A 26097-nucleotide genomic window follows, 5' to 3' on the forward strand; every position below is an offset into this window, starting at 1 on the left:
TTTTACAAACGTGGGTGCATATGCTAATTTCGAAACGTTCTTCTATGGAGCTCATATTGTCGGATGAACAGGTATTTATTGTACTATTACATAAAAGTATCATAAATTTTAGTCGGTGTCTAATTGACTGTTTTATTCACAGGGTGTAAAAATTCAGGCCACTGTTAGTGATGGTGAGATCAGTGTTGCATCGTCTCGCATAGATGTTGGTAGTTGGATTATTATCAGTCGTTTTTCTGTTACCGATTGTGAGGATAGTTGTAGACCGACTTCTCATAGATACAAAATATTGTTCCTACCATCAACTATCATTGACAAGACTTCACGTAGATGTGAAAATGCCTATTTTGACTTCGTTGATTTTCAAAGGATATTGGATCGTTCCCATGATCATGACTATTTAGTTGGTGTGTTTATTTTGATTTAGTTATTGAATTTCTTTATTGTTATCTTACTGATGTTAACATTGTTTAATTTTTGTTGTCTATGAAGATTTGATAGGTCATGTCTTAAATGTAAGACTATCTGGAACGTCTTGTGGTTTACTGACTGGAGAGCATTCTTTTCCTTCATATGGCAGTCTATGTAATGATATATGTGATTCCGAGATATGGGGTTCATATTCAACCGTCACGTTCTGTCTTAAAGATAAACGGTACTGTCTGCTGAATGTTTTAAACTGTATAATATCGTTTTAATTATTCTATCCATCTGAATATGTGTGGCATGTTTTAATTTAGTGGTGTTGATTTGAGTTGTGAATTGTTCGGTGAGATGGCGAAAAACTTTTATGCATCTTGGAGACGATGTGATCAAGATATCATTGTGTGTGTGCTTAGATGGGCTGTTATTGATTATTTTGGAGGTATTTTTAGTATACTAATTTATATTCTCTATGTTCGTTTCATTTTATTGTTTTGACTCTGTATTTGGTTTATCAATATAGGCAAGATCACTATATCTTCCACATCTCCTACTAAGTTCGAACTCAATCTCCGTATTCCTGAGTTAGATGAGTTTTTGGAACAGTGAGTTTCTAATACTTTATGTTTGTATTTTGACTTTTTGGTATTAATTCGTGGTCGCCTTCTCTCTCTCAAGTCTTTTTTATAACAATGCAGATATCCGCGTAAGAGGCCATGCACGTGTGGTAGTGTAGCACGTCTACAATGAATAATGTTATGACGTCTACATTGAATATCATTTTTACCATGTATACAAATTATAGTTTAATTATTCTTTGTTTTTCAGACCTCTTTATTTTAATCAATAAATATATTTTTTTAATGAAATTATTATTGTTGTTTGATATTGAAGTATATAGAGCGGAGAAAATAATATAAGTTATATATTCACATAAATAACACATGCTTTTATTAGTTTCTTGGACTCCAAGTAACTCATATTTATAAATATTTAAGAAGATTCGAATATATCCCCGATCATATCATAAATTTTAGTTTTTTCCATTTAGTGTCTATGAGAATCATGGTGTTTGAATGGATTGTTTTATTGATTTCTTGGACTCCAAGTAATTTATATTTATAAATATCTAATAGGATTCGAATATATCCCCGATCATTCCACAATTTTGTTTTTTTTTCATTTAGTAGCTATGAAAATCGTGGTGTTTGAATGAATTGATTAATTAGTTATTAAAAAGGAAAAACTCGGTAGTTGAGAGGTGTGTATAAAATGTAAATAAAGGAAAACATTCTAAGAAACCTTAGAAAAAAAATAAACAACGCGTAAACCACATAATTCTTATATCTCTATATATATGCATATATTTTGGTATACGTATATATATGCGTCTATCGCGACTTCACAGGTTATCAGTCTGCATTGTTAGAATTGTTTGCATTCGGGTTCTTCGATGAAAGCGTTTGGTAAATGAGTTTTGTATTACGTTTTTGAGGACGTCACTAATCGTTAGTTTTCTTTACGGTATTTTATTGATTGTTGTTATTGTATATATGATTGTTGTTCTATTGTACATGTCTAGGTGCTCACAGGCGACCACGTGTTAATTGGCAAGTTATGCCGTTTCATCTCCCGGGGGAAATTATTGTGTTTTCTAATAATTTAGATAGACGTGATGCTGCTAGAAAACCTAAATTCCTTGCTTGGTTTAGGTGTAATCAGTCTTATCCAGAGGCAAGGAATCTTTTATACTCGGAGATTCCTTCTATGTTTGTATGGGATCGTAAAAATAGGACATGGAGGCCAAGACTAAAAGGAAATTCTGGTGCTTGTGTTGTGGACGAATCGCCGACTGAGTATGGAGAAGAGTATTATCTGAGACTATTATTGGACATAGTTAGGGGTCCATGTAGTTTTGATGATATTAGGACTGTTGGTGGAGTCGTTTATCCTTCGTTTAGAAGTGCATACCATGCATTAGGGTTTGTTGGTTGATTATCAGAAGTCAGTAATTTTTTACCATGTTTTTTTTTAGTTTCTTTATCGTGGTATACTTATCTCTTATTTTAACAAAAGCAATATATAATAAATGATATTAGAATAATTATATATATCAGCTTTGTTATAACAATAAAGTTTAATTATAACATATTATTATTCCGCTTTTCCATAATCTTATCGTTGCTTATATTTTATCAAAATAAAATAAAATAACTATATATGATACGCTGTATATATAGAGTTGTTTATCATTCTTTTGGTGTTTTGCAAACTGCAAACTTCGGTCGGTGTATTTGTGATGGATAACTCATATCGTTGCTTTTCTTTTACCGAGTTCGAGTATATAATAGATGGATCCTGCGACGTTAACAGTTATGTGGGTAAGCTGTGTGTATTACGTATATTCTTGTGATATGACACATATTATGTTTTTAAGTTATAAATCGCTATAGTGTTGACTTGCCTTTTATGTTTTTACCGTTAAGATCTAATTGGACGTGTTATGACTGTTGGAAACTACGTTGATCCACAATATCCTTTTGAAAGCTACATGATGAACGAGATATATATCGAAATGTAGAATCAGAGGTATTGTGTATTATCATACAGTTTAGAATTCAGAGCTACTTATTTACAGCCAATTTTCCGCTGATTGTTTTATTTTATAATTATTAGAGGATGTCGTCTACCATGTCGTTTGGTTGGTAATTTTGGTCGAGATTTTCTCGATGGTTTGACGCATTGTGATGATGATATGATAATATGTATCGTTCTGGCTGCAAAAGTTGATATCATTCGAGGTATTCTAAGGCTGGAATTTATGATACTTTCTCGAATATATATATAACTATATAAAAACTATAAGTGTTTGTTAAGTTATTAATTATTTCGATTTTTTTTTTGTGATATTAAGGTAATTGGATGGCTATAGCGGCTCCTAATTACACACGGATAATGTTGGCACCAGCTATTCCTGAAGTAGTACGTCTCCGAGAGGCATTGGTGTCAACCGATCAATATTGATTTCCATTCCACGAATACATAAATCTTGGAATAACAGCCTATGAATTTTTTTATATCGTGTAAAACTACATTGCAATTTTTTAGTTTGTTATTTTCCATTTTCTTCTCATATGAATTATCTTATATATCTCTGCATGTGTGCGCGATTTTTACAATATATTATAGTAATTGTTCATTTTATATATTGATACTAATAAATTTGTATATCAATGGTTTTGTAGTGTTTTGTCTTTTTTTGGTGATGTATGATGATTTGAAAAGTTGATTTTTAAACTATAGTCTACTCAAAGGGCTAAGTATTCATTGCGCTTTTGAAAATATACCTGACAAGTTTCTGATAGTTTTGAATAGATGGATATCTATAGTTTTTTTATTCTTAATAATGTTCTGATTTGATTCTAAATCTGTTTGATGTAAACGATTTATTATGTTACATTTAAATTATATATCATCTGAGCCCAAAATTTGTATACATCTTATGGGCCAAAAAATTTCTGTTGTAACTAAAATTCGACCCTTCCTTTAACAAATAGATTGTGATGGTCTTGAATGGTCAAGAGGTTAGTCCTATAATTTATGAATATCTCGGTTATTGCCCTGATCTATTAAATTTATTAGTGATTAATAATGTTTTCAATATCAATCATATTGTTAATGTGTTATCTTAATATTTTCTAATTTTATTACGTATAATAATTCTTTCATCTAATTAAAGAGTTTTAAAATTCAAAATAACGAGAAAAAAGTCAAATAGAATTGTCAAACAAAATAAATGAAAACATCAAATGAAATTGGTAGATTCAATGGCTAGGGAAAATTGGTGAGTGATCAAAAAAGTAGCCATCTTCAATGTTGTTAAAATCATCAGTGTAGTCAAGCCTGCAAGAACAAGATAAATAATGAGTCGAATATTCAATAATTTTGTTTAGTAAATTTACAAGATGATAACGGTGAACAATGCTTACATAAAATGAGAATTTTTGACTTCAGGAATTGGAGGATCGAACAATATTTCAGAGAATTCTCGACCAGAACAAACACATATTTCATCTGTACAATATAGAAAATTATATTAGGTACAATTGATATGAATATAAATTGATATATGGTTGGTCGATAGAATGAGAAATAACCTCCATATCGACACATCTCCCAAAATCTCAATACACAGAAAACGATTTTGCGACGAGGAGTATTTTTCCATAAGGACTCAAAATGTTCAGCATCTCTTCCTCACGCTATGCAATTGATGTCGACACCCCTAAAAAACAGAATTAATATATCATTTTCTTTAACATCGAGAATATGATAGTAAAGATTTATATATGTATTAGTCTTTGTATCAATGGATTCTTACTCAAAATCTCTTATTGTAAATTTTAGAACACTTGAGTTGATTCTCTGATTTTCGATCCAAAATTGGTCTTGACGTTCCAATTGACAAACTTTGATAATACCTCCGATCAAATCAACTAGCATAAAGCAATATATTCGTATAATTAAGTAGAGTATTAATTAATCTAATTGAGTATAATTAAATACTAAGAAAACATACCAACGTCTATGTTTTCCATCAGAGATTCGTCAAGGACATTTCTAAAATTAGCAAATGAATACAACTGGTCATCTGATTTAGGCGATGTCTTCTCAACATGAGTATCCTCATCGATACAGATATGGAGACCATTGACTGTAATCCTCGAAGTTCCTATGTGTGGAGTAATTTTGAAGTTACCAATGAAATACCAATCTTTATCACACATCATGCCTTCATAATGGTCTACTAAACGATTCGGAATCGATGCACGTATTCGATCACCCTAGATTTTCAGTTAAAAAATAATGATGGTATTGATAATATATCAAGATTCAGACTGTAATATATTAAGATTCAGACAGTATGTTATTTTTGAAGTTATACTTACATGTTCGTCTGCGAATATAAACGATCGCTGAATACAGTGAACACCTAGGCTTTCCTCGACACTCTTGATAACTTGAACACAGATAGAAGATCGATCAGATGCTATACCTAAATCAGAAATCATCGTGTAAGGAGACATTTTTTTCAAAGATAGATGCAGTTATTCTTAACAATGAATAAAATCTGATTATGAGTAACAAATGGGTACTACTTTAAATTGAAAATCACCGTTACGACAACCAATAGTAGTATTTGCACTGTTTTGAAAAATAACGGTCATATTTACCACCGCTAATTTAGTTGACTATATATGTCATGTTTTGTTATAATTATAATATAATAATTATAAAAATCAAAAATAGAAAGAACCTCATCAGAATCATTACTAGGTGATAAAATGACATATAATTGTGATGATTATTAATATTTATTTTATTGTGATAATAATTGTGATACTAGCTTTTTTAGAGGCTTAGACATAGAAATTTTTTTTTTAAAGGAATATTTATAAGATATTATTTTGTTTATTATATAAAGTACAAATTTTTCTATATTTGGTTATTATTAATGGTATAGTTTCATTTTATTATTGTAAATAAGTGTTGTTCATCTTAAAAAATAATATATACCGAAAGTTTGGCAAAAAATATTATACAATTTAACTATTATTAATAAACTCAAATATAAAAATATTACACGATTTCTTAAATATATAAACCCGTGTTTGGCGAGAATTGAAAATAAAAATGTGATGTTTCAATAATCAAATTATAATAAGGTTTATATAATGATTGTGTCCGCGCAACGCGGGCAGATACCTAGTATCAGTTATTTCGGGAAAAGTACATTTACTCCGATGTACTACGATGATGAACTCGGTCGTTATGTAGAAGAAGCCTAATTAATCTGCCTTTGGTTTATGTTCTGAAGAATAAAGTAGCTTCATATTGATTCATCTGTCTTTACAGTCTCTTGACTTGTTCTAAGTAGAATAAGTCTTGCTTCCGATTCTTTAGGAAACAAGTACAGTTTATTTAAGAGACCAGTTTGTTCTGTTTTCAGTATTTATCAATAGATTTGGCTTATGTTATGTAAATGATTACTCTATTTTGATTTATAACTACTAGACTTGTACCCATACGCGTGGGTTTTGTTTTACATAATATTTAAAAAAATATATTTGTGTTAATATATATATATATATATAATTATAAGAATATGGTAATTTGTTTGATCGATTGTTTAGTATTAGATTTTTTAAAAATAAAATCTTTAACAAATAACTTTTTTTTAAAGGATTGGAAGTAGGATAAGTAGGAAAGTTATTCTACTATTCTAGAAATCATAAACATAAATATGATATGAGTAAAAAAACGTAGATAAAAGCCATATTTTTTTGGGTTGAATTGCTTGAAAACATATAATTACCTCTGAATTTTAATGTTCTCATATTTATGACAAGTACAATTGCCATGATTTTGCAAGAACCACTCCATACTTCATGTTTCACAATAAAATGCAGCTATAATAATATGATATATGAGTCCAGAGCCGTGCCTTCAGTTAAATGAAAAAGGCAATCGCCTAAGGCCACATCTTATATATCAAGTTCAGAGGTCACATTTAACAAGTGAATTATAGTTTCCTTGGCTGGCTAATTTGTCTGGTGTATATTTTTATTTTGTTCAAGTTGGATCCTCAGCCGCATAAAAGAATAACCTTTTTTCACCAAATTTTTTAAAAATATTACTGTACATTTGATTATTGATTTTTTATATAATTTTATTAAAAGGGCTACATTTTAATTTTAGCCTAAGGCCTCAAAAATCCTAGGCACGGCACTATATATGACCTATAAAAACTGCCAAATTTTTGAATGTAGAGAACGCCACATCTTTACATTATTTTATACAACAAGCTTCGAAAAAAATGTTCATGATGAGGATAAGCCGGAAGAAAAAGTATCAAGTTAGTACAAAAAATATTAAAATTTTTTAAAAGAATACTAAAAATTATAAATGTTATTTATTTATTTTTGTTAGGAATGTGGAAAACCTTAATTTTAATGTAACTTAATAGTTATGAACATAAATACATATGAAATAAACATTAAATAGAAAAGTTAAGTTAGAATTAGTGGTATTAATTAGTTTTTAACTTTTTATTTTAAAATTTATGATTAATTAATTGAATGAAAGGACATGTGTCCTCCATTCAGATGCTGATGTGACAGGAGGATGGAGAGAGTTCACCTAAAATCATATAGGATTAACCTAATTTCATATCTTTGCTTGAAGAACACATTTCTTGTATACTAACTATTGCAAAAGTAAACAACCATTTTATGTTTTTCTTCCTTATTCTTATTGAAAGATATTTATTTATAACAAAATAAGACATATATATGGAAATTACATAATCTCTAAACCGATACAAATCATTAAACATTTTGACAACTTTCTAAAGTTTCGATTGATAATATCTTTATATTAATATAGAAAATATTAATGTTTGATTACTGTTCAAAGAGAAAACATTTTTGTAGTTAATTAATTAAAGCTTGGAGACGATCCATTTCCGTTGTTTTGGATATGACAGCTTCTACATTTATACGGTTTCCACCTCCCAAAAGTCAATTCATAGAAGAAATCAGAATAAACTGAACAAGTGTGTGTTTTAGCAAAAAAGTGTGTTTAGCACTAATGATAAGAACTTTCAAACTTTGAATAAACACTGTGTACCGTTCTCATTTGTTTGAAATGAAACTATGTGACGTTTCCGGCTTACAGAAGAGCCGTGTTCGTTACTATGGATATGAGGGCTTCTTCCATCTTCCAAACAAAATATATTTTATATGTTGCGTGTGTTGTAGCACCAACTAAAGCTATCTGCCTATACATAAAAGCTTTCTCTTAGATTCAAGTAAAGAATTTTCGGAATCGTCTAGCAACAGGTGATCGTATCGCAAGCTGGAATATTGGAGGGAATTCCAGTTGTGTACTATGTGGTGATCCAGCGGAGACAAGAAACCACCTATTTTTTGCTTGCCCTTACTCGCAGGAAATATGGAGTTCGATGGTGAAGGGGTTACTTGGCAATGAATATGTTTCGACATGGGAGGCAGTGGTGGGTCTCATTATCAAACCTCCGGGGAACAAAACACGAGCTTATCTCTTACGGTACGCTTTTCAAGCATCGATCTATTCAATTTGGAGGGAACGCAATGGTAGGAAACACGGAGAAAAACACTCACCGGCGAGACGTATTTCAAAACTGATGGACAAGAATATCAGTTGTTATTATTTCAAAAAACACTCACAGGAGTTGCAGCGACTCAAGATATGAAGATGGGCTTATTATTTGGTTTGATACGAGAAGATAATAGTTTAAAAGGAGCGATGTAATTTCAAAAAACAGATTGGCAAAGTTGTAGAACCAGTCTTTTTTTCTTTGAATATAATTTAACATTTATTCAAAAAAAAAAAAAAAAAGTAAAGAATTTTCTGTTACAGTTTCCATCTTTCAAACTTGATTTCGAAGAGGAAAAGAATCAGAGATGGAACCTATCACCGTTTCAAGGCTCAGATTTGACGTGTTTCTAAGTTTCCGAGGCCAAGACACTGGCCAAAACACCACAAGGCGTCTCTATGAGACGCTCAACAACAAGGAAAACGTCCGGGTTTTCTGCGGTAACGACGGTATGAAACGTGGGGACGAGATCAGTACAAGTCTTGAGGCAGCAATGGAGGACTCGGCGACCTCTGTCATCGTCTTATCCCGGAACTACGCTAACTCTCACTGGGGCCTAGATGAACTAGCTATGCTCTGCGATCTGAGAGCATCTCTGAATCGTCCGATCATACCCATCTTTTATATGGTCGATCCACGGCATTTTAGAACACAGAATGGTACTTTCGAGGTGGATTTTGAAGAGCACTCGAAAAGTTTTAGCGAAGAGAAGATACAGAAATGGAGGAGAGCCATGAATCTAGTTGGAAATATCTCTGGATTTGTTTACAGGTATGACTACAATATGGCAATATCTTTATAATCTCTAGTCTCATATTCAGATACTTTGATACAAACATCTCATCTAAATTTTTTTGAAGCATTCATTTCATGCGGCTAGTTGTTCTCTGATTATCTTCGATAAGACATGGTCTCCAACACTAGAAATATTTATTGATCTACATTTTTCTCTTTTTTATTCCAAGCTTGAATCTTTCTGTTGTTTTTTTCTGAGATCTTCAAGTTTTTTGAGAATGGTTCCTCGTTTCATTTCCTATGACTCATCTTCCTTGTCTCTCTTGCTTCTCAAGCAACATGCTCTGTTTCTTTTCAAGTAAGAACTAGAGCATTTACAAAAAGTCTAGAACCCTCTCCTTGAACCTGTGACTTTCACTCACATGTTCTTATGTCTTCAAAACAGTGAAACACTCTCATTCTTGAAGAGTCTTTGAAAACCTCCATCTCTCTTACTTATCTGTTAACTCCGACAGTAACCCAATTTTCTTCAAACCATAAATTTCAAATTTCAATGGACAATGGATACTTAAATCAATAATTAAGCTTACGGTAAATTAAAAAAACGAGTCAAGTGATTTTAACACTGGGTGATAAGGCTGGAATTATTATCCGGTATCCGGTCCTATCCGATCCGTAAAAACCGAATATCCGTGAAGTTCGGATCCGGATCCGAATAGTGAAATTAAGTATTCTTTTATTTCGGATACGGATCCGGATAATAGAAAATTTTGAAACCGGATATCCGTTATCCGTTTGTTAAATATTTATTTAATTTTAATAATATTTATTCATTTTTAAAGCTAATACGTGCAACAAATTCCGACTTCGTGATTTAACACTGGGTGTCGTTCTGATATGCAATAGCCATGGAACTGCGTGACGTTTTATGTTGGTCCTACACTTGAAAGTCAATGCGATAATTTTGTTTTACAAGAGAAGGAAATAGAATAGAATCTGGAAATTGGCAATTTCTAGTGATTCCCAAAATCGAGAGCTTCGTTCTCTTCCTCTAGCCAAGAGACTTTGTCGATCGCTGTCGCTTGAAGGGTGAGCTGAAGAAGGAGAGAGTCGAAGATAATTGCGAAGCCGATCAAGAGTCGACTGCCATGAACTGACTGAAGGAGAGGAGATCCGAGTTGACTTTTGGTCAGCAGCTTCCGAATTCACTATTCGAGCTTCTCTAGTAAGCCGATGACTGATATGGATGCGTAGAATCAGAAGCTAAGCTTCACGGAGAAGAGGAAGATCGGGAGATGGAGACCGAGGTTGTTTCGAAGCCGCACAGGCTGAAGTTTGACGTCTTCCTCAGTTTCCGAGGCGAGGACACGCGCGGCAACATCACGAAGCGTCTCTATAAGGCTCTCAACGAGAAGGAAAAGATCCGAGTCTTTTTCGACAACGACGGTATGAAAAAAGGGGAAGAGGTCGATCCAAGTCTCGTCGCAGGCATGGAGGACTCGGCGGCCTCCGTCATCATCTTATCCCCTAAGTATGCTGATTCTCACTGGTGCTTAGATGAATTAGCTATGCTCTGCGACCTGAAGAAATCTCTGAATCGTCTGATGATACCCATCTTGTAACATGCTCTGTTTCTTTTCATGTAAGAACTAGCTAGAGCATTTCCAAAAAGTCTAGAACCCTCTCCTTGAACCTGTGACTTTCACTCACATGTTATTACGTCTTCAAAACAATGAAACACTCTCATACTTGTAGAGTCTTGGAAAACCTCTATCTCTCTTACTGGTCTGTTAACTCCGATAATAACCCAATTTTTCTTCAAAACCATCATAAATTTCAAATTTCAAATATTAATGGGTACTTAGGCTCTGATTGCACTACAAGAAAACAATCGATTTCCAACGGTCCATTACGACGGTTTTCAAATCGTCGCAACATTACAACGAGTTTACGACGATCTTACGTCGAATTTAAAAACCGTCGTAAAACCGTCGTATATAAAAATCGTCGTAAACTCGACGTACAATTTACGACGAATTACGACGATTATACATCGATAACGAGAGATTTGCTAGTAAATGTAAAATCGTCGTATATTCGTCGTAATTTTGCGACGAATTTACGACGACTTTGTTTCGATGTAAATATTACGACGATTGTACGTCGAAAAAGGAGTTAGGTGAAAAACATTTAAAACATGTTTATCTAACAATTGTAGATTATCGCAAAGTCGTCGTAAACTCGTCGTAATATGATTGTTGGATGTAAAACCGTCATAAAAAGTCGTCGTAAAACCGTTGTAAAGCCCGAAATTTTCCTATAAATAGATCTTCATTCCTTCATTCAATCACAACACATCATCATTCAAACATAAGAGCATCTTCATCTTGGAGACCCATTGTAGGTCTCTTAAATTTTAGTATAGTGTTGTAAATCCTTATATATTGGGTTGTCCATTGCTGAAAACCCGAATTAAGATTATATTACTTTGAATCAAAGAAGTAATAATATTATAAGGTTAATTTACTTCATTCACGTGGATAGACGTGACACATTAACTAGTAAATTTTTCCGCGCCTTGCGCAGACTAATATAATTGTCAATTTGTTTGTTTAAAATCTAATATTAGTTTTGATTCATTTGTTTTGTTTGTTAGATTTCCTTACATTTTAATATTTTTTTTTGTTTTATTAAATTTAAAAAACGGTTGTTGACAGCTACAAAAGTAGAACAATACGTACGGATTTATATAAGACTATATAGTATATGTTTATACTTGTTTAGAAAAACATTAGTATATGTTTACTTGATGACTCTATGAGTTTTTAGTTAGAATGAAAAAGGAAGAGGTTAGACAATTTTAAAAGTTGTGAGAGAATTAGAGAAAAGTAGTTGATATTTATACTAAATCATAAGAAATAGGAAACCCTATAAACATTAGCGATATTCCATTAGTTATAGATGATTTTTTTTAAACGACATCCATTAGTTATATATATATATATATATATTAACTTTTTCTGTTAGATTTTTTTGTTAAAATTTGGTTTTTTTTTAAAAAAAAAATGACATTCCAACTTTTAAAATAGATTCTTTTTTTTGTTTCTTTGAACATTTTTGTTAATTGTTTTCCAAAATTTTGGTTTTATAAAATTTTTAAAACGGTTTGATTGACTACAAAATTAAGCATTAAACCATAATAATTTAGACCGGTTTATTTTAAGTTTTTTACACATCTATATACTTATTTGTGTAGTGATTTGCTGATGTGTGAGCTCCACAGCAAGTTTCGCAGAGCTTTGCTTACGTGTCAGCTCTAGAATGACTTTCAGCTGCAAAAATACCTTTTAACCCTATTTACTAATTACATGTCATTTTTGGATTGGTTCTTATCGGATGATGTGTTAAAATAACTTAAAACAATCCGCTCTAAATTATTGTGGTTTAATGCTTTATTCCATTGTCAACTAAACTGTTTTTCAAATTTAATAAAACCGATATTTTGTCAAATCTAACAAAAAAATAAAAATTAATAAATTAATAAATGGAATGACAGTATTTGTGATGTGTCTAGATTAAGAGTTTCAGCTTCAAATATTTTAATATAAATATGTACGACTTCTCTCTAATTATCTCACACCTTTCTAAATTGGTAAACCTTTTCTATTTGTCTCTAAGGGCTTACCATGAATTTTTTTCGTTTTGTTTTTTTGTTTTTGGTCAGAAATTTTATTTCCATATATGGTTGAAACTTGTCATACAATGAAATATATAAAGGTAGAAATCACAAAAATTCATAAAAATAACAAGTCTCATTTCGTTAAAATAGCCGTCCGTAGAAAAGGGCTATGCGGCTTGATCTTGATAAGGTTAGTTTTTACTGAGAAAAGACTGGTCTTGAGATCTAAAAAAATCTTTTAACTATAGAAACTTTCTCATAAGGTCTGGTAGCAATATAGCATCATATGTCTTGCCACTGCAAAATTGAGGCAAAAGCTAGTTGGAAGAGAGAACAAAGGAAACTTTTTGTTTTACCATTAGGCTATGGTCTTGAATCAGTTTTCGGTTCCAACGACGGATGCTTCTTTGGTGCCTGCAGTTTTTGCGTTTTTCAATGTATACATATGCATAGGTGGTGGCCAATTCGCTCATCTTGAATGGCCTGAGAACATTGATATCAATGCAGCAATCTGAGGGTCTCTGTAGTATCTGAGAGTCCGTTTGATTCATAGAGCTAAACTAATCAACAGTTGGTTCGGTTTCGTTTGTAAAGTCTTTTCCCGTGTTAGGTTTTCCATTTTTGGTGTTTTTCAGCTACTACACTTTCAATCGACGTCTTTTTGGACGAAGACATAAAGTCAACGGTTTTGTTTGATCAAGTGGTTAACCACTTGGATTATAGTTGTTCAATTTTCTCCATATGAATGATACATGTATTTGAGAGTTAATTAATAAATTTTAATATTAAGTGTTAGACTATTAAAAAAAATTGTTTTTTTAATTAATTGATTCTTAAATAACATTTATGTAAATATTAAACAAGAAATTATGTTATAACTAATTAAAAATTGATATTTTTTAATAAATTTATAATTTTTAATGATATTATATTTAAAAGTAATTGATTTAATATACTAAGACATAACAAATTATGATCATATTTTTTTAAAAAATATATAAAAAATAGAAAATTTGAAATAGTTGAAGAAAAAACTTATTTCAAATTACAGTTTTTAAAAAGAAAATTAATAAATAAATTTTAATATTAAATTTTAAACCACTCGACAAAAAAAAATATTTTTAATTAATTTTTAAATAATATTTATGTAAATATTAAACAATAACTTATGTTATAATTAATTAAAAATATTGATGAATATTTTTTTGATATAAACTCTTAATTTTTTAATAATGTTACATTTCAAATTGATTGATTTATAATAATATACTACCACATAACAAATGATGATTATATTTTTTTAGAAAAATACAAAAATATATAAGTTTAAAATAGTTGAATCCGCACGTTACGTGTCGGTATTCACCTAGTAAATATAAATATCAATATATATGTTCAAAAGGATATGAAAACAAATCTTGGAAATTAAGGTCTTTGGAAATCGGTACCTGATTCAATATATAACTTAACTAGGTGGAGACCCGCACGATGCGCGGATTTGCGAGGTTCATGAAGCTGAGTACGTAATTTTTTTTATAATATCAAAACGCTAATGTATTATAGAAACTTTTAATTTTGGAAGAGCATTCATAGTCATCAAATTGATTAGTTGGATAATTATATTTTTTTAAAATTCATTAATTCTGCAAACACCATTATTATTTTGTATTCTATTTGTTTTATGTTTGATTCTCGACAATGAGGACAATCATTAAAGAAAATGATAAGTAAACTAAAATATCATTTAATAAATAATTAAATAAACTATTTAAATAGTAAAATTCTAAACCTTAAAAAAAAACTATTGTTTCCTTACATTATGAAAGACGGCTTTGTATACAACGTTCAAAAGTCTTGGTTTGTTGCTGACCTATTGTATCCGTTATCAGAATCTTCAAACCAGCTTTTGAAGTAACACGTGATATAGCCACATAAAGTTGTCCATGGAAAAATACTGGTTTTGGTAAATACAGGCCAACCTTTTGCAAAGTCTGTCATTGACTTTTATTGATAGTCATTGCATAGGCGATAGCTACCGGAAATTATCTACGACTCATTCTAAAAGGAAATCTTATCTCTGTGGGGGAAACAAACATTTGTGGGATCAAGACCTTTTGACCAATATATTCTCCAGTTATGTGGGTAGTTTGAATAACATATTTGGCCAACTATGTTACCAAGAGTCTTGTTCCATTGCATAAATCACCTCTATGGTCAATATTCTAAAGCAACATAATAGGTGTCCCTATTTTCAATTTCAATTCATGGTTTAGCAATCCTGAAATCTTAATACTATTAAGATATTCCTGTGTGTAAACTTTCTCGTCAATGTTGCCCTTATCAGAAGTATCGATGCTGTCCGAGCTTAAATATGTATGTTCCTCAGCTAAAAAAATGTTTTACGAAGTTCAATTGATCGCATTATGAAGCTAATGTGTAAGATCGTATGTATAAAGCGTTAAATATGTTTACCTTTTATTTCTGACAACATGTATTCGTTTATTAATCCCACGTCTGCATTTCTCGGGCTAAGAATTGCTCTGTCTTAAAAAAAATTTGGATCTCTTTCCGATCTGTATGAATCACCATACACTTCTCTTACTATCTCTTTAACAGGATCAGCACATTCTTTTATCAGTAAATCGTTAGGGATTTTAATCTTAGCTTCATCGTTGTTAGTCGAAATAATTTTGCCGTCTCCTACATCTAAAATACACTTTGTAAAGGCCTAGAGCTCATTAACGCGATCACCTCCAGCACCATTTTGAAGACTCATATTCTTGGTTAGTTCTAAAACTGTACAACTGTCCCATAAAGTAGAAGAATTTATGGTAGGCATAAGAGTTTGGGTGCTATTACCTCCTACAATGACAGGCAATATTTGCCTGAAATCTCCTCTGAATACAATGACTTTTCCACCAAAAACGTCATCATTTTTGAGTATATCACGCATACTTCTATCCAGAAATCAATGTTGTAAACTAAAACTAAAAAAAAATTAAAAACAATTATTTAATATATACATAATAAAATAAAGCAAATCCAAAAAGAAAACACCATCTAAAATTAACAAAAAATATATTTACTATTGAACTCACAAATCAATTGAATTAAGACAAAAGCGAGTTTTTCGTCTTTACATAATTGTTTTTCTTCTTCTTCATTTTTATCTTTTAGTTTTTATTTTTTCTAATTTTTTTATTTCTTCATCGTCTTCTATCTTTATCTCTCCTTCTTCTTTCATGTTTTCTTCTTAGTTTTCTTTCATTTTCTTTTTAGTTTTCTTTTATTTTCTTTTATTTTTTTCTTTCTCCTCTTCATTCTATATCTCTTTTGTTACTTCTTATTCTTTAAGTTTTTTTTGTCACATCTTCTTCTTGTTTTCTGTTTTTCTCATCTTCTTCCTATTTTACTTCGTCTTCTTCTTCTTCATCGCCTTTGTCTTCTTCGTTCTCTCCGACTTTATATTCTTCTTATTTTCCGTCATTTATTTATATCAATCAAATATATGTACTTGAAAACTTTAACTATTTCTCTCTCCTCATCCATGTGTCCATCCCTCTTTCAATATTTATCTCTCATTCTCTCATTTTCCCCTCGTCCTAAGTTTATATATATCATATGATTTAGATAACTTCATCGTCTACAACTTCTATTTCATTTCTCTCTTCTGATTTATCTTCTTCTTCTTCTTCCTCTTTTGTTTTTTTCTACTCTTCTTCCTATTCTTTATCTTTTGGTTTAGTTCTTCTTCGTATTTTTCTTATTATTTTTTAGTTTTATTCGTCTCTTCTCAATCTCCAATTGTAAGGATTTTGCTTTCTTTTTCGGCCCCAATTTATTCATCTTATTTTTTCTCATATTTTCTTTTTTCTGCTTCCTCATCTTTGTATTTTCTCAGTTCTTCTTCTTTTTAAATTCTTATTAGCCTTCTTTATTCTCTACTTCTTATTGCTCTCTGGTCTTCATCAAACTCTTCTTCTTCTGGTTTTTCTTGATCTCTTTCTCATCCTCACCTACTTCATTTTCTCATTTCTTCTTCTTTTATTTTGTTTTCTTTCGGTTTCCTTCTTTAACTAAAACATCTTTTTTTTTATATCCTTATTCTTCTTCACTATTTTGTGTTCTCATATGCTTTTTTTATTCTCAATGGTTTTATTCAAATTCATCTTTTTTTTAGTTTTTATCATTAACTACATCTTCTTCTTTATACTTATACTTCTAAGTTATAAGAATTATAGGTGAATAAAAGTAAAAGCAATATATATGATTTATTAGGAAAACTCTTTGTATGTCTTTTTTAACAATAAATAACAATTATGAATGGCTTAAAATAAGAACAATATATAAATTATTAGTAGCAAAAACTAATTAGGAATCTGTTTAATTGTTTATTTTTATTGATGGTAACTAAACTTAGAAAGTACATTAGGGAAAACAATTAAAATCCAAATACAACAAAAAATCAAAGAAAATTGTTAAAATAAGATAATTAAGGAAAATTAATCAAAGACAATGCAAAGAATTGACGAAACTTATACTAAAAACATTGAATGGATCGACCAAACATAAAAAGGATTCATCATAGAAGCTGCACGTAACAAAGCAGTGTACATCATAAGAAGAAAGGAGTGGGAACCCATTGACTTTCCTTATAGATAGCTTCGACATACTCGGTATCATCGTGCATTAAACTCAAAGCATAACATGCATCTTTGAAAGTACGGTGGACAACACCATTAATTGTTCTTATATCCATCTAAAAACATGGATCGCGAACAACATGCAATGAAACCTTCAAGTAGTAGGCTTCACCAGCGTTAGAGTTACAGTTGGCTATTAATACTCGGTCTGGAATTACCGCAAAGACGGGGGTGCCATTGATATTTTATGATCCCAGCCCCAATGGATCGGAAATTCAAAATACATATACGATATGGGTTCAGGATAGTCCTGATTACACTTTAACGAACCTGTAAATTTATCGTTGTAAACATCGCAGAAAAATGTTCATCTTCTGTAAAAATGATTTGAGATGGAGGCAGATGTTACGGCAAAATCTGAGGATCACGGAGGGAAAGATTGTTGGTCGCTATAGAAAATTCATAAAATTTTTGAAGGAAAGAACTATTAGGCAATGGATTTACATAAGACGAAAGTCTAGAAGCAGAAAAAGACATTTAAAGCACAAACTAAAATAAACAAACATGAATTTTTATTTACCTGACAATTTAATTGTAAAGCGGGAGATAAAATATTCAATTAGCAAAGTATGAACTATAAGAGTAGGTTGTCATTATGTAAATGCATAAATAATATATATATATATATATATCAATTTTTTTAAAAAGATATGGATTTATTTTTTAAAAAGATGCTAAACCTTAGAAGACGAACATTGTATGTAAGAAAACATGAAGACCGAGAGGAGTATATATAGCACGATGTATTCGCTAGGGTTTAGATTAGTGCTGACTTTGATATCGATGGCCCATAACCAAAATCAGTGGCTATGACCAAAATCGAGATTAGTGGCCCATAAATAAAATCGATGGCCTAAACACATCACGGGTATTTCCATGTAAGATTAATGATTGAGCTATCATAACAAATTAAAACGCCATATAATATTTTCTTAATAATGACACATAGGACAATTGCTGTGGAGACGGCACATCAGATGTTGTGCGGGGAGGCAGAGAGAAATTGAGTTAAAGCTTTCAGGGACATATAGATGCTTCAGGGACATGTCGATGGAGAGAGAGAGTGTGAGTGATAGAAATAGAGAGAGAGAGAAAGAAAGAGAGAGAGAGAGAGAGAGAGAGAGAGAGAGAGAGAGAGAGAGAAAGGGGATAAAGAGATAATGGTAGAGACAGTTAACCTTATAGGTACATGATATTCAGTCTATGTTAGCTCATATTTTTTGTGTTCCTATATTTTTTGTGAACCTATTTTTTTATTTTCGAAATACTTCTTATTTTAAATGTAGTTATCTAAATCATATGATATATATAAATTTAGGACGAGGGGGAAAGGAGAGAATGAAAGATAAATATTGAAAGAGGGATGGACACATGTATGAGGAGAGAGATATAGTTAAAGTTTTCAAGTACATATATTTGATTGATATAAATAAATGAAAGAAAATAAGAAGAAAATAAAGTCGGAGAGGACGAAGAAGACAAAGGCGATGAAGAAGAAAAAGAAGAAAGTAAAATAGAAAGAAGATGAGGAAAACAGAAAAAAAGAAGAAGATGTGACAAAAAAAAACTTAAAGAATAAAAAGTAACAAAAAGGATATAGAATGAAGAGGTGAAAGAAAAAAAAATAAAAGAAAATGAAAGAAAACTAAGAAGAAAACGTAAGAGAAGAAGGAGAGATAAAGATGGAAGACGATGAAGAAATAAAAAAAATATAAAAATTAAAAATTAAAAGATAAAAAAGAAGAAGAAGAAAAACAATTATGAAAAGACGAAAAACTCGTTTTTGTCTTAATTCAATTGATTTCTGAGTTTAATAGTAAATATATTTTTTGTTAATTTTAGATGGTGTTTCCTTTTTGGATTTGCTTTATTTTATTATGTATATATTAAAGAATTGTTTTTAATTATTTTTAGTTTTAGTTTACAACATTGAAATCTCTATGCCCGCACAACAATAAATTAACAACAATATAAAACCCAAAAAATAAAATAGAAAATTAAAAGAAGGCGAGAAAAAAAAAATAATCACTATAGAAATCACAAAAAGAAAATATGGGAGACTATGCCACAGAAACAAAAATCACCGGCTTACTAAAATACAAAATCGATTTACTTTGAGAATGAGCGAAGAGTTGACCTTCGAGAAGGGTGAGTTAGTTGTTTTAGGTGAAAAACATATGTAAGCTAACGATATATATAATGTAGAATAAATGTTTTAGGGTTTTTTTTTAATCTTTTTTGGTGTCCCATTTTACAAATTCGGTGAATTAAACGAAATCAATGGTCCATTAACTAATAGTATAGATGGCCCATTAAAATCATATTAACTATAGTGACATGTAAGATTAATGATAATCCAATTAGAATTAAGAAAAATGACACGTATATATGACACATAAGCAAATCGCTTTGGTGTTGACACGTAAAAATTTTGACTTCGCAAATAATAGTATAGATTTCATTTTATAAATCTTAACACAGGCTATGTTTTTAATTTGTATACAAATAATTTTCTATTTTCAGTTTTAATGGAAATAAATCAAAAATCAATTTTTAATAGATATTTTTGTCAATGATTTTTTCTTTAAAAAATGGATCGAGTGATGAGTACTTTTTGAGTCTGTGTATACAGTTATTGAAGTGAAATCCATGCTCGAGTACGAGCCGGGTAAAACCAGACTTTTAAAAGTGGATTTTGTTAAGTGCATGCAGGACAAAATCAACGGGCAGTGGTGGCTGTACGTGGCCGGAGAACAAGTTGGTTTCTGGCCGGAGAACGGGCAGTGGTGGCTGTATGTAATAATGTTTTGTCACCACTTCTTCACAATCACCCAGACTGGATATTTTAAATAATACACATCTAATAATAGTTTCCGTCTCTATAATGTCAAAACGCCTTTTAATTAAAGTGTCAATAATGGGAAAAGCATTAATTAATAAGTTAAGCTACAACTTGGCTAATAATCAAAACCAAACTCGGAATTATTTAGCTAGCACTACAAGAAAGAGGGGCTTTTCCGTCGAATTATTTACGACGATTTGTAGTCGTCGTAAATTTACGACGTCATTACGTCGTATTTACGACGATAGAAAATTTCGTCGTAAATTCGACGTAAAAAATAACCCTCGTAAAATCGTCGTAATGTTACGACGATATTACGACGAATAAAGAACGAATTTTATTTCGTCTTAATCTTGTCGTAATATTTAGATCGATAATACGACGAATTGTCCTCTATCTTGTAGTTGACGTAAAATCGATGTAAATGTGATGTAAATTTTATTTCGACGTAAATTTGATGTAAATATGCAATGGTAATATGTTGGTAACCAAACAAAAAATTCTATATATACCCTTTCTTCTCTCATTATTCCATCAACCAAAAAAACATATAAAGACACAAATTTTTTGAGTCTTTGAATGTTTAAGTAAAATTTTTAGTAGTTGAAATTTCTATCAAATTTCAGAAACAAAAAGTCAAATATTTGTTTTTGAAATGTCTATATACGATCTACGAAAGTGGATGTATACGCCCAAAAATGGTGATGGGTCGTTGACTGAAGACTTCAAAAACGGATTGGAAATATTCATGTACCAAGCCGGCCTTCTGGAAACTGTAATTTAAAGCAGCAAAATGTATTGTCCTTGTGTGAAATGCAAAAATAGGAAACATATTCTTATTGACACTGTCTGGCAGCATTTATTGAATAGAGGGTTCATGCCCCAATACTTTATTTGGTATCAGCATGGAGAGGGATATGGTCAAAGTAGTGGTCAGATGGCTGCACGGAGTAGTAGTAATCATCAAGAACATGTGGATTTTGAAGCGTCCAATGATTATCAAAGTAGTCAAGTTCAGGGTGAAGATCATGATAGGATGCATGAAATGATTACTGATGCATTTCATGAAACACATGCTGATACTGTTGAGGAGCCCAATGCAGATGCGAAACGCTTTTATGATATGTTAAACGCAGCAAAACAGCCTCTGTACGAGGGATGTAGGGAAGGTTTATCAAAATTATCATTGGCAGCTCGGATGATGACAATAAAAACTGATCACAATCTATCTGAAGTTTGCATGACCGATTGGGCAGATCTTATTAAAGAGTATTTGCCAGATGATAATTTGGCTGCTGAAATGTATTATGAAATTCAGAAGCTGGTTTTTAGTCTTGGATTGCCTTCTGAGATGATTGATGTTTGTGTTGATAATTGTATGCTTTTTTGGAGAGATGATGAGAAGCTTGAAGAATGTCGTTTCTGCCAAAAGCCAAGATATAGACCGCAAATTGCTGGGCGTAAGAAGATTCCTTACCAACGAATGTGGTATCTTCCTATCACTGATAGGTTAAAAAGACTATATCAATCCGAACGGACAGCTGCGTCGATGAGATGGCATGCGGAACATTCACAAACAGATGGCAAAATGACTCACCCGTCTGACCGGAAATCTTGGAAACATTTTAACACCGTACATCCAGACTTTGCTAGGTCTAAGCGAAATGTTTATCTTGGTCTTTGCACTGACGGGTTTAGTCCATTTGGTATGTCTGGTAGGCAATATTCATTATGGCCTGTGATTCTTACGCCATATAACCTTCCTCCAGATATGTGCATGCAAAGAGAGTTTTTGTTTCTAAGTATATTAGTCCCTGGTCCAAATCACCCGAAGCGGGCCCTTGATGTGTTTTTGCAACCACTCATACATGAGTTAAACCAGTTTTGGCATGTTGGAGTACGAACATATGACTGTTCGAGTGGTAAAAATTTTACGATGCGAACGGTGCTTATGTGGACAATAAGCGATTTCCCGGCATACGGAATGCTATCAGGTTGGACAACGCATGGGAGGTTATCATGTCCTTATTGTTTTCATAGGACTGATGCATTTCAGCTTAAACATGGTAGGAAAACCTGTTGGTTTGATTGCCACCGTCGGTTTTTACCACCAAACCATCAATATAGAAGAAATAGGCGTTTGTTTATAAAGAACAAATTGGTTCGTCTCCCTCCACCAGTGTACCTAACTGGAGTAGAGCTTGAAGCGCAAGTAGATCATTGGGGTGGACTTGAAACGGTCCCCCTTGGAGGAAATTGGCACACTCCTGCGAATATGCCTGACGGATATGGGGTTCATCACAATTGGCACAAGAAAAGTATATTTTGGGATCTGCCTTACTGGAAAGATCATTTGCTTAGACACAATCTTGATGTTATGCACATTGAGAAGAATTTTTTCGATAACATCATGCATACTGTTTTGAACGTCCAAGGAAGAACCAAAGACAGCGTTAAATCACGGATGGACTTACCTGATATATGTAACAGAATTGAGTTGCATATGGTGAGTAATGGGAAAGCACCTGTTCCTGTATTTCGGTTGGGTGCTGAACAAAAAACAGCATTGTTTAATTGGGTATCATCAGCCGTGAAATTTCCTGATGGATATGTATCTAATCTGGCTAAATCTGTGGATAAAGGACAAAAGTTTTCAGGGATGAAAAGTCATGATTGTCATGTGTTTATACAACGGTTACTTCCTTTTGCGTTTGCTGAACTCCTACCGGGACATGTCCATGAGGCACTAGGAGGCATTGGAGCTTTCTTCCGTGATCTAAGTACAAGGACATTATCAGAAGATGTAGTTGCACAACTGTCTACAAATATTCCAATATTGTTGTGCAATTTAGAGAAAATATTCCCACCTGCTTTCTTCGATGTTATGGAACATTTACCTATACACCTCCCTCATGAAGCAGATTTAGGAGGACCTGTTCAGTTTAGGTGGATGTATCCGTTTGAACGATTTATGAAGCATTTGAAGGGTAAGGCCAAAAACTTAGCATAAGTTGAAGGGTCTATCGTGGCGGGAAGTCTGACAAAAGAGACTTCTCATTTCACGTCTTATTACTTTGCTCCAAAGGTTCGTACACGCAAACGGGCTCCAAGACGTTACGACGATGGGGGTGTAGGAAAAAGTTACGCAGTAGAAGGTGTGCCTGATATATTCTCACCAATTGGACGTCTAAGTGGGAAACTAAAAGAAACTTGTTGGTCAAACGAACAAGACTACCACAGCGTACATACATATATACTTCTGAATTGCGAGGAATTGGCACCTTACGAGAGGTACATAATTATAACCATGTATTATTAAAATTTGATTGAACAGACGAAATGTCCTTAACAATGTTTTAAAATTTCAGCACTTTCGTCAGTCAAGTCCGAGAATGCATTGACGGTGTTTCAGAAGATGAAATTAACAAGCGAAAAGACCAACATTATGCATTGTGGTTAAAAGGTCAAGTCGAGCATGATGACATGACATATGCAGTATGGTTTCATGAGTTGCTCCTAGGTCCTATTTCGAAGATAACTACTGCAGCTATGTATTTCACACGTGGCTATATTTTTCATACTTATAGTCATGGCACTCAACGGGCAACTACAAACTATGGAGTTTGTGTACGAGGTGAAGTAGACATTTATGGGATCATCAAAGAGATAATTGAAGTGGAATACCCCGGATTAGTCAGAATGAAAACTGTTCTATTCAAATGTGATTGGTTTGATCCTACGGTAGGTCGTGGAGTGCGAATTAACAAATTCGGAGTGGTAGATGTAAACGCATCTCGGCGATACAATAAGTTCGAGCCTTTTATACTTGCATCTCAAGCAGAACAAGTCACCTTTGTTCCATATCCTCGAGTTCGGAATACGGGAATTTCATGGCTGGCGGTTGTCAAAGTTGCTCCAAGGGGTATAATTGATGGTGTAGATCTCCCGCCAATGCAACAAGATGATTGTGTAGACATTACAGCACCGGATGTTGAAGAAAATGTTCTTTTAATTGATCCACGTAATCGACAAGTTGAAGATCTACATGGGGACGAAACTGAAGAAGGTGCTGACGAATTTCAAACAAGCAGTGATGATGATGACAATGATGATGAGGACACCGAGGAAAATGTTGATGAAGACTAATTAAATATGTTGACATTTAATTGCATGCTTTGAACGTTTCAATGTAACATTAATTAAAGCCAATTAATGAAAACTAATTAAATGTTGATGAAAATTTGTTAAAGTGTTGACTTGGACATATGTTGACTTTTACGACGAATTTACGACGATTTTTTTGGAATTCGTCGTAAATTCGTCGTAAAATGCAAACCCTAAACCCTATAGGGTTTAGCTTTCCCAACTTACAGAATGGTTTTTGGGTTTATTTTCCTAAGTAAACTGATGTATTATATAAGGGTCTGTAGTATAAGATTCAGGATCTTGTAGAAATGTGGTTTTATTACGACGAATTTACGACGAATGGGTGTTAACGTCGTAAATCCGTCGTAATTTACCATCGAGATTACGACGAATGGGTGTTAACGTCGTAAATCCGTCGTAATATACCATCGAGATTACGATGACATGTAACCCCTAAATCTTATAATCTATCTTTTCTGGAGTTTAGGGGGGATTTTGATGAAGAGAATGAAATGTCTTACCATCTCATAAGGTAAAACAACTTTCTAAACAAAAAAAAAAAAATTTCAAAATTTGACATATATGTGTTTATCAAATAATCTTAAGGTGTTATATACATTTACACAAGATGTATGGATTTATCTTACATCTTACTAAATTCTTCATTAAGTTATGTAAACATGCTAGAAAGTTATACACACCACATTTATCATGAATAGACATGCTTATATGTCCTTATGGAAGTTTCAATTTTTGAATTTCATCAGTTTTGGTATAATTCGTCGTAAATTCGTCGTAATATTACGACGAATTTACGACGATTTGTGGATACACAGCCGTCTTAAATTTTTATGATTTATACGATTCGTCGTAAAATCGTCGTAACATTACGACGATTTTACGACGAATAACACGGATCATCGTAAAATCGTCGCAAAGCCCAGATACAGCCACGTGTGTTTGTCTTATTCGCTTTGTTATACGGTGGGACCTTTGCGACGAATTTACGACGGATTCGTCGTAAATTCGACGTAACTATTTACGACGAATATAAATTCTATATATAGGACCTCACCCCTTCCTCATTTCGTCGCTTATCTCTCCTTCCTCTCTCTTTGCTTCGTCCCCTCTTGCATTCCTCCTCTTTTTGACGCAAAAAAAGGTAATTATTTTTTTTTAATTACTTTAAATTATTTATTATTAAATAGTTTAGAAATTCAAACGGTTTAGGTCGGGAATTAGTTTAGGCTCGGAATTTGTTAGATTTAGGATCGGAATTTCTTAGATTTAGGATCGTAATTAAAAATTAATTGTAATTAACTTGAAAAATAAAATTTTATCGGTTTTGCAGACGATGACTCGACGGAGGACG

At 32.2% G+C, this 26097-nt stretch overlaps 1 protein-coding gene across 1 annotated transcript; it reads left to right on the forward strand.

Moving 5' to 3' along the window:
• Positions 1 to 8927: 8927 nt before the first annotated feature.
• LOC112089873 (toll/interleukin-1 receptor-like protein) lies at positions 8928 to 9422 on the forward strand. Its single transcript, XM_024160686.1, has one exon. It carries the CDS (start codon positions 8928 to 8930, stop codon positions 9420 to 9422), a length of 495 nt encoding a protein of 164 aa, XP_024016454.1.
• Positions 9423 to 26097: the final 16675 nt, after the last annotated feature.

Source organism: Eutrema salsugineum, unplaced genomic scaffold (genome assembly GCF_000478725.1).
Source record: "Eutrema salsugineum unplaced genomic scaffold, Eutsalg1_0 scaffold_8, whole genome shotgun sequence".
Classification (NCBI taxonomy): Eukaryota; Viridiplantae; Streptophyta; class Magnoliopsida; order Brassicales; family Brassicaceae; genus Eutrema; species Eutrema salsugineum.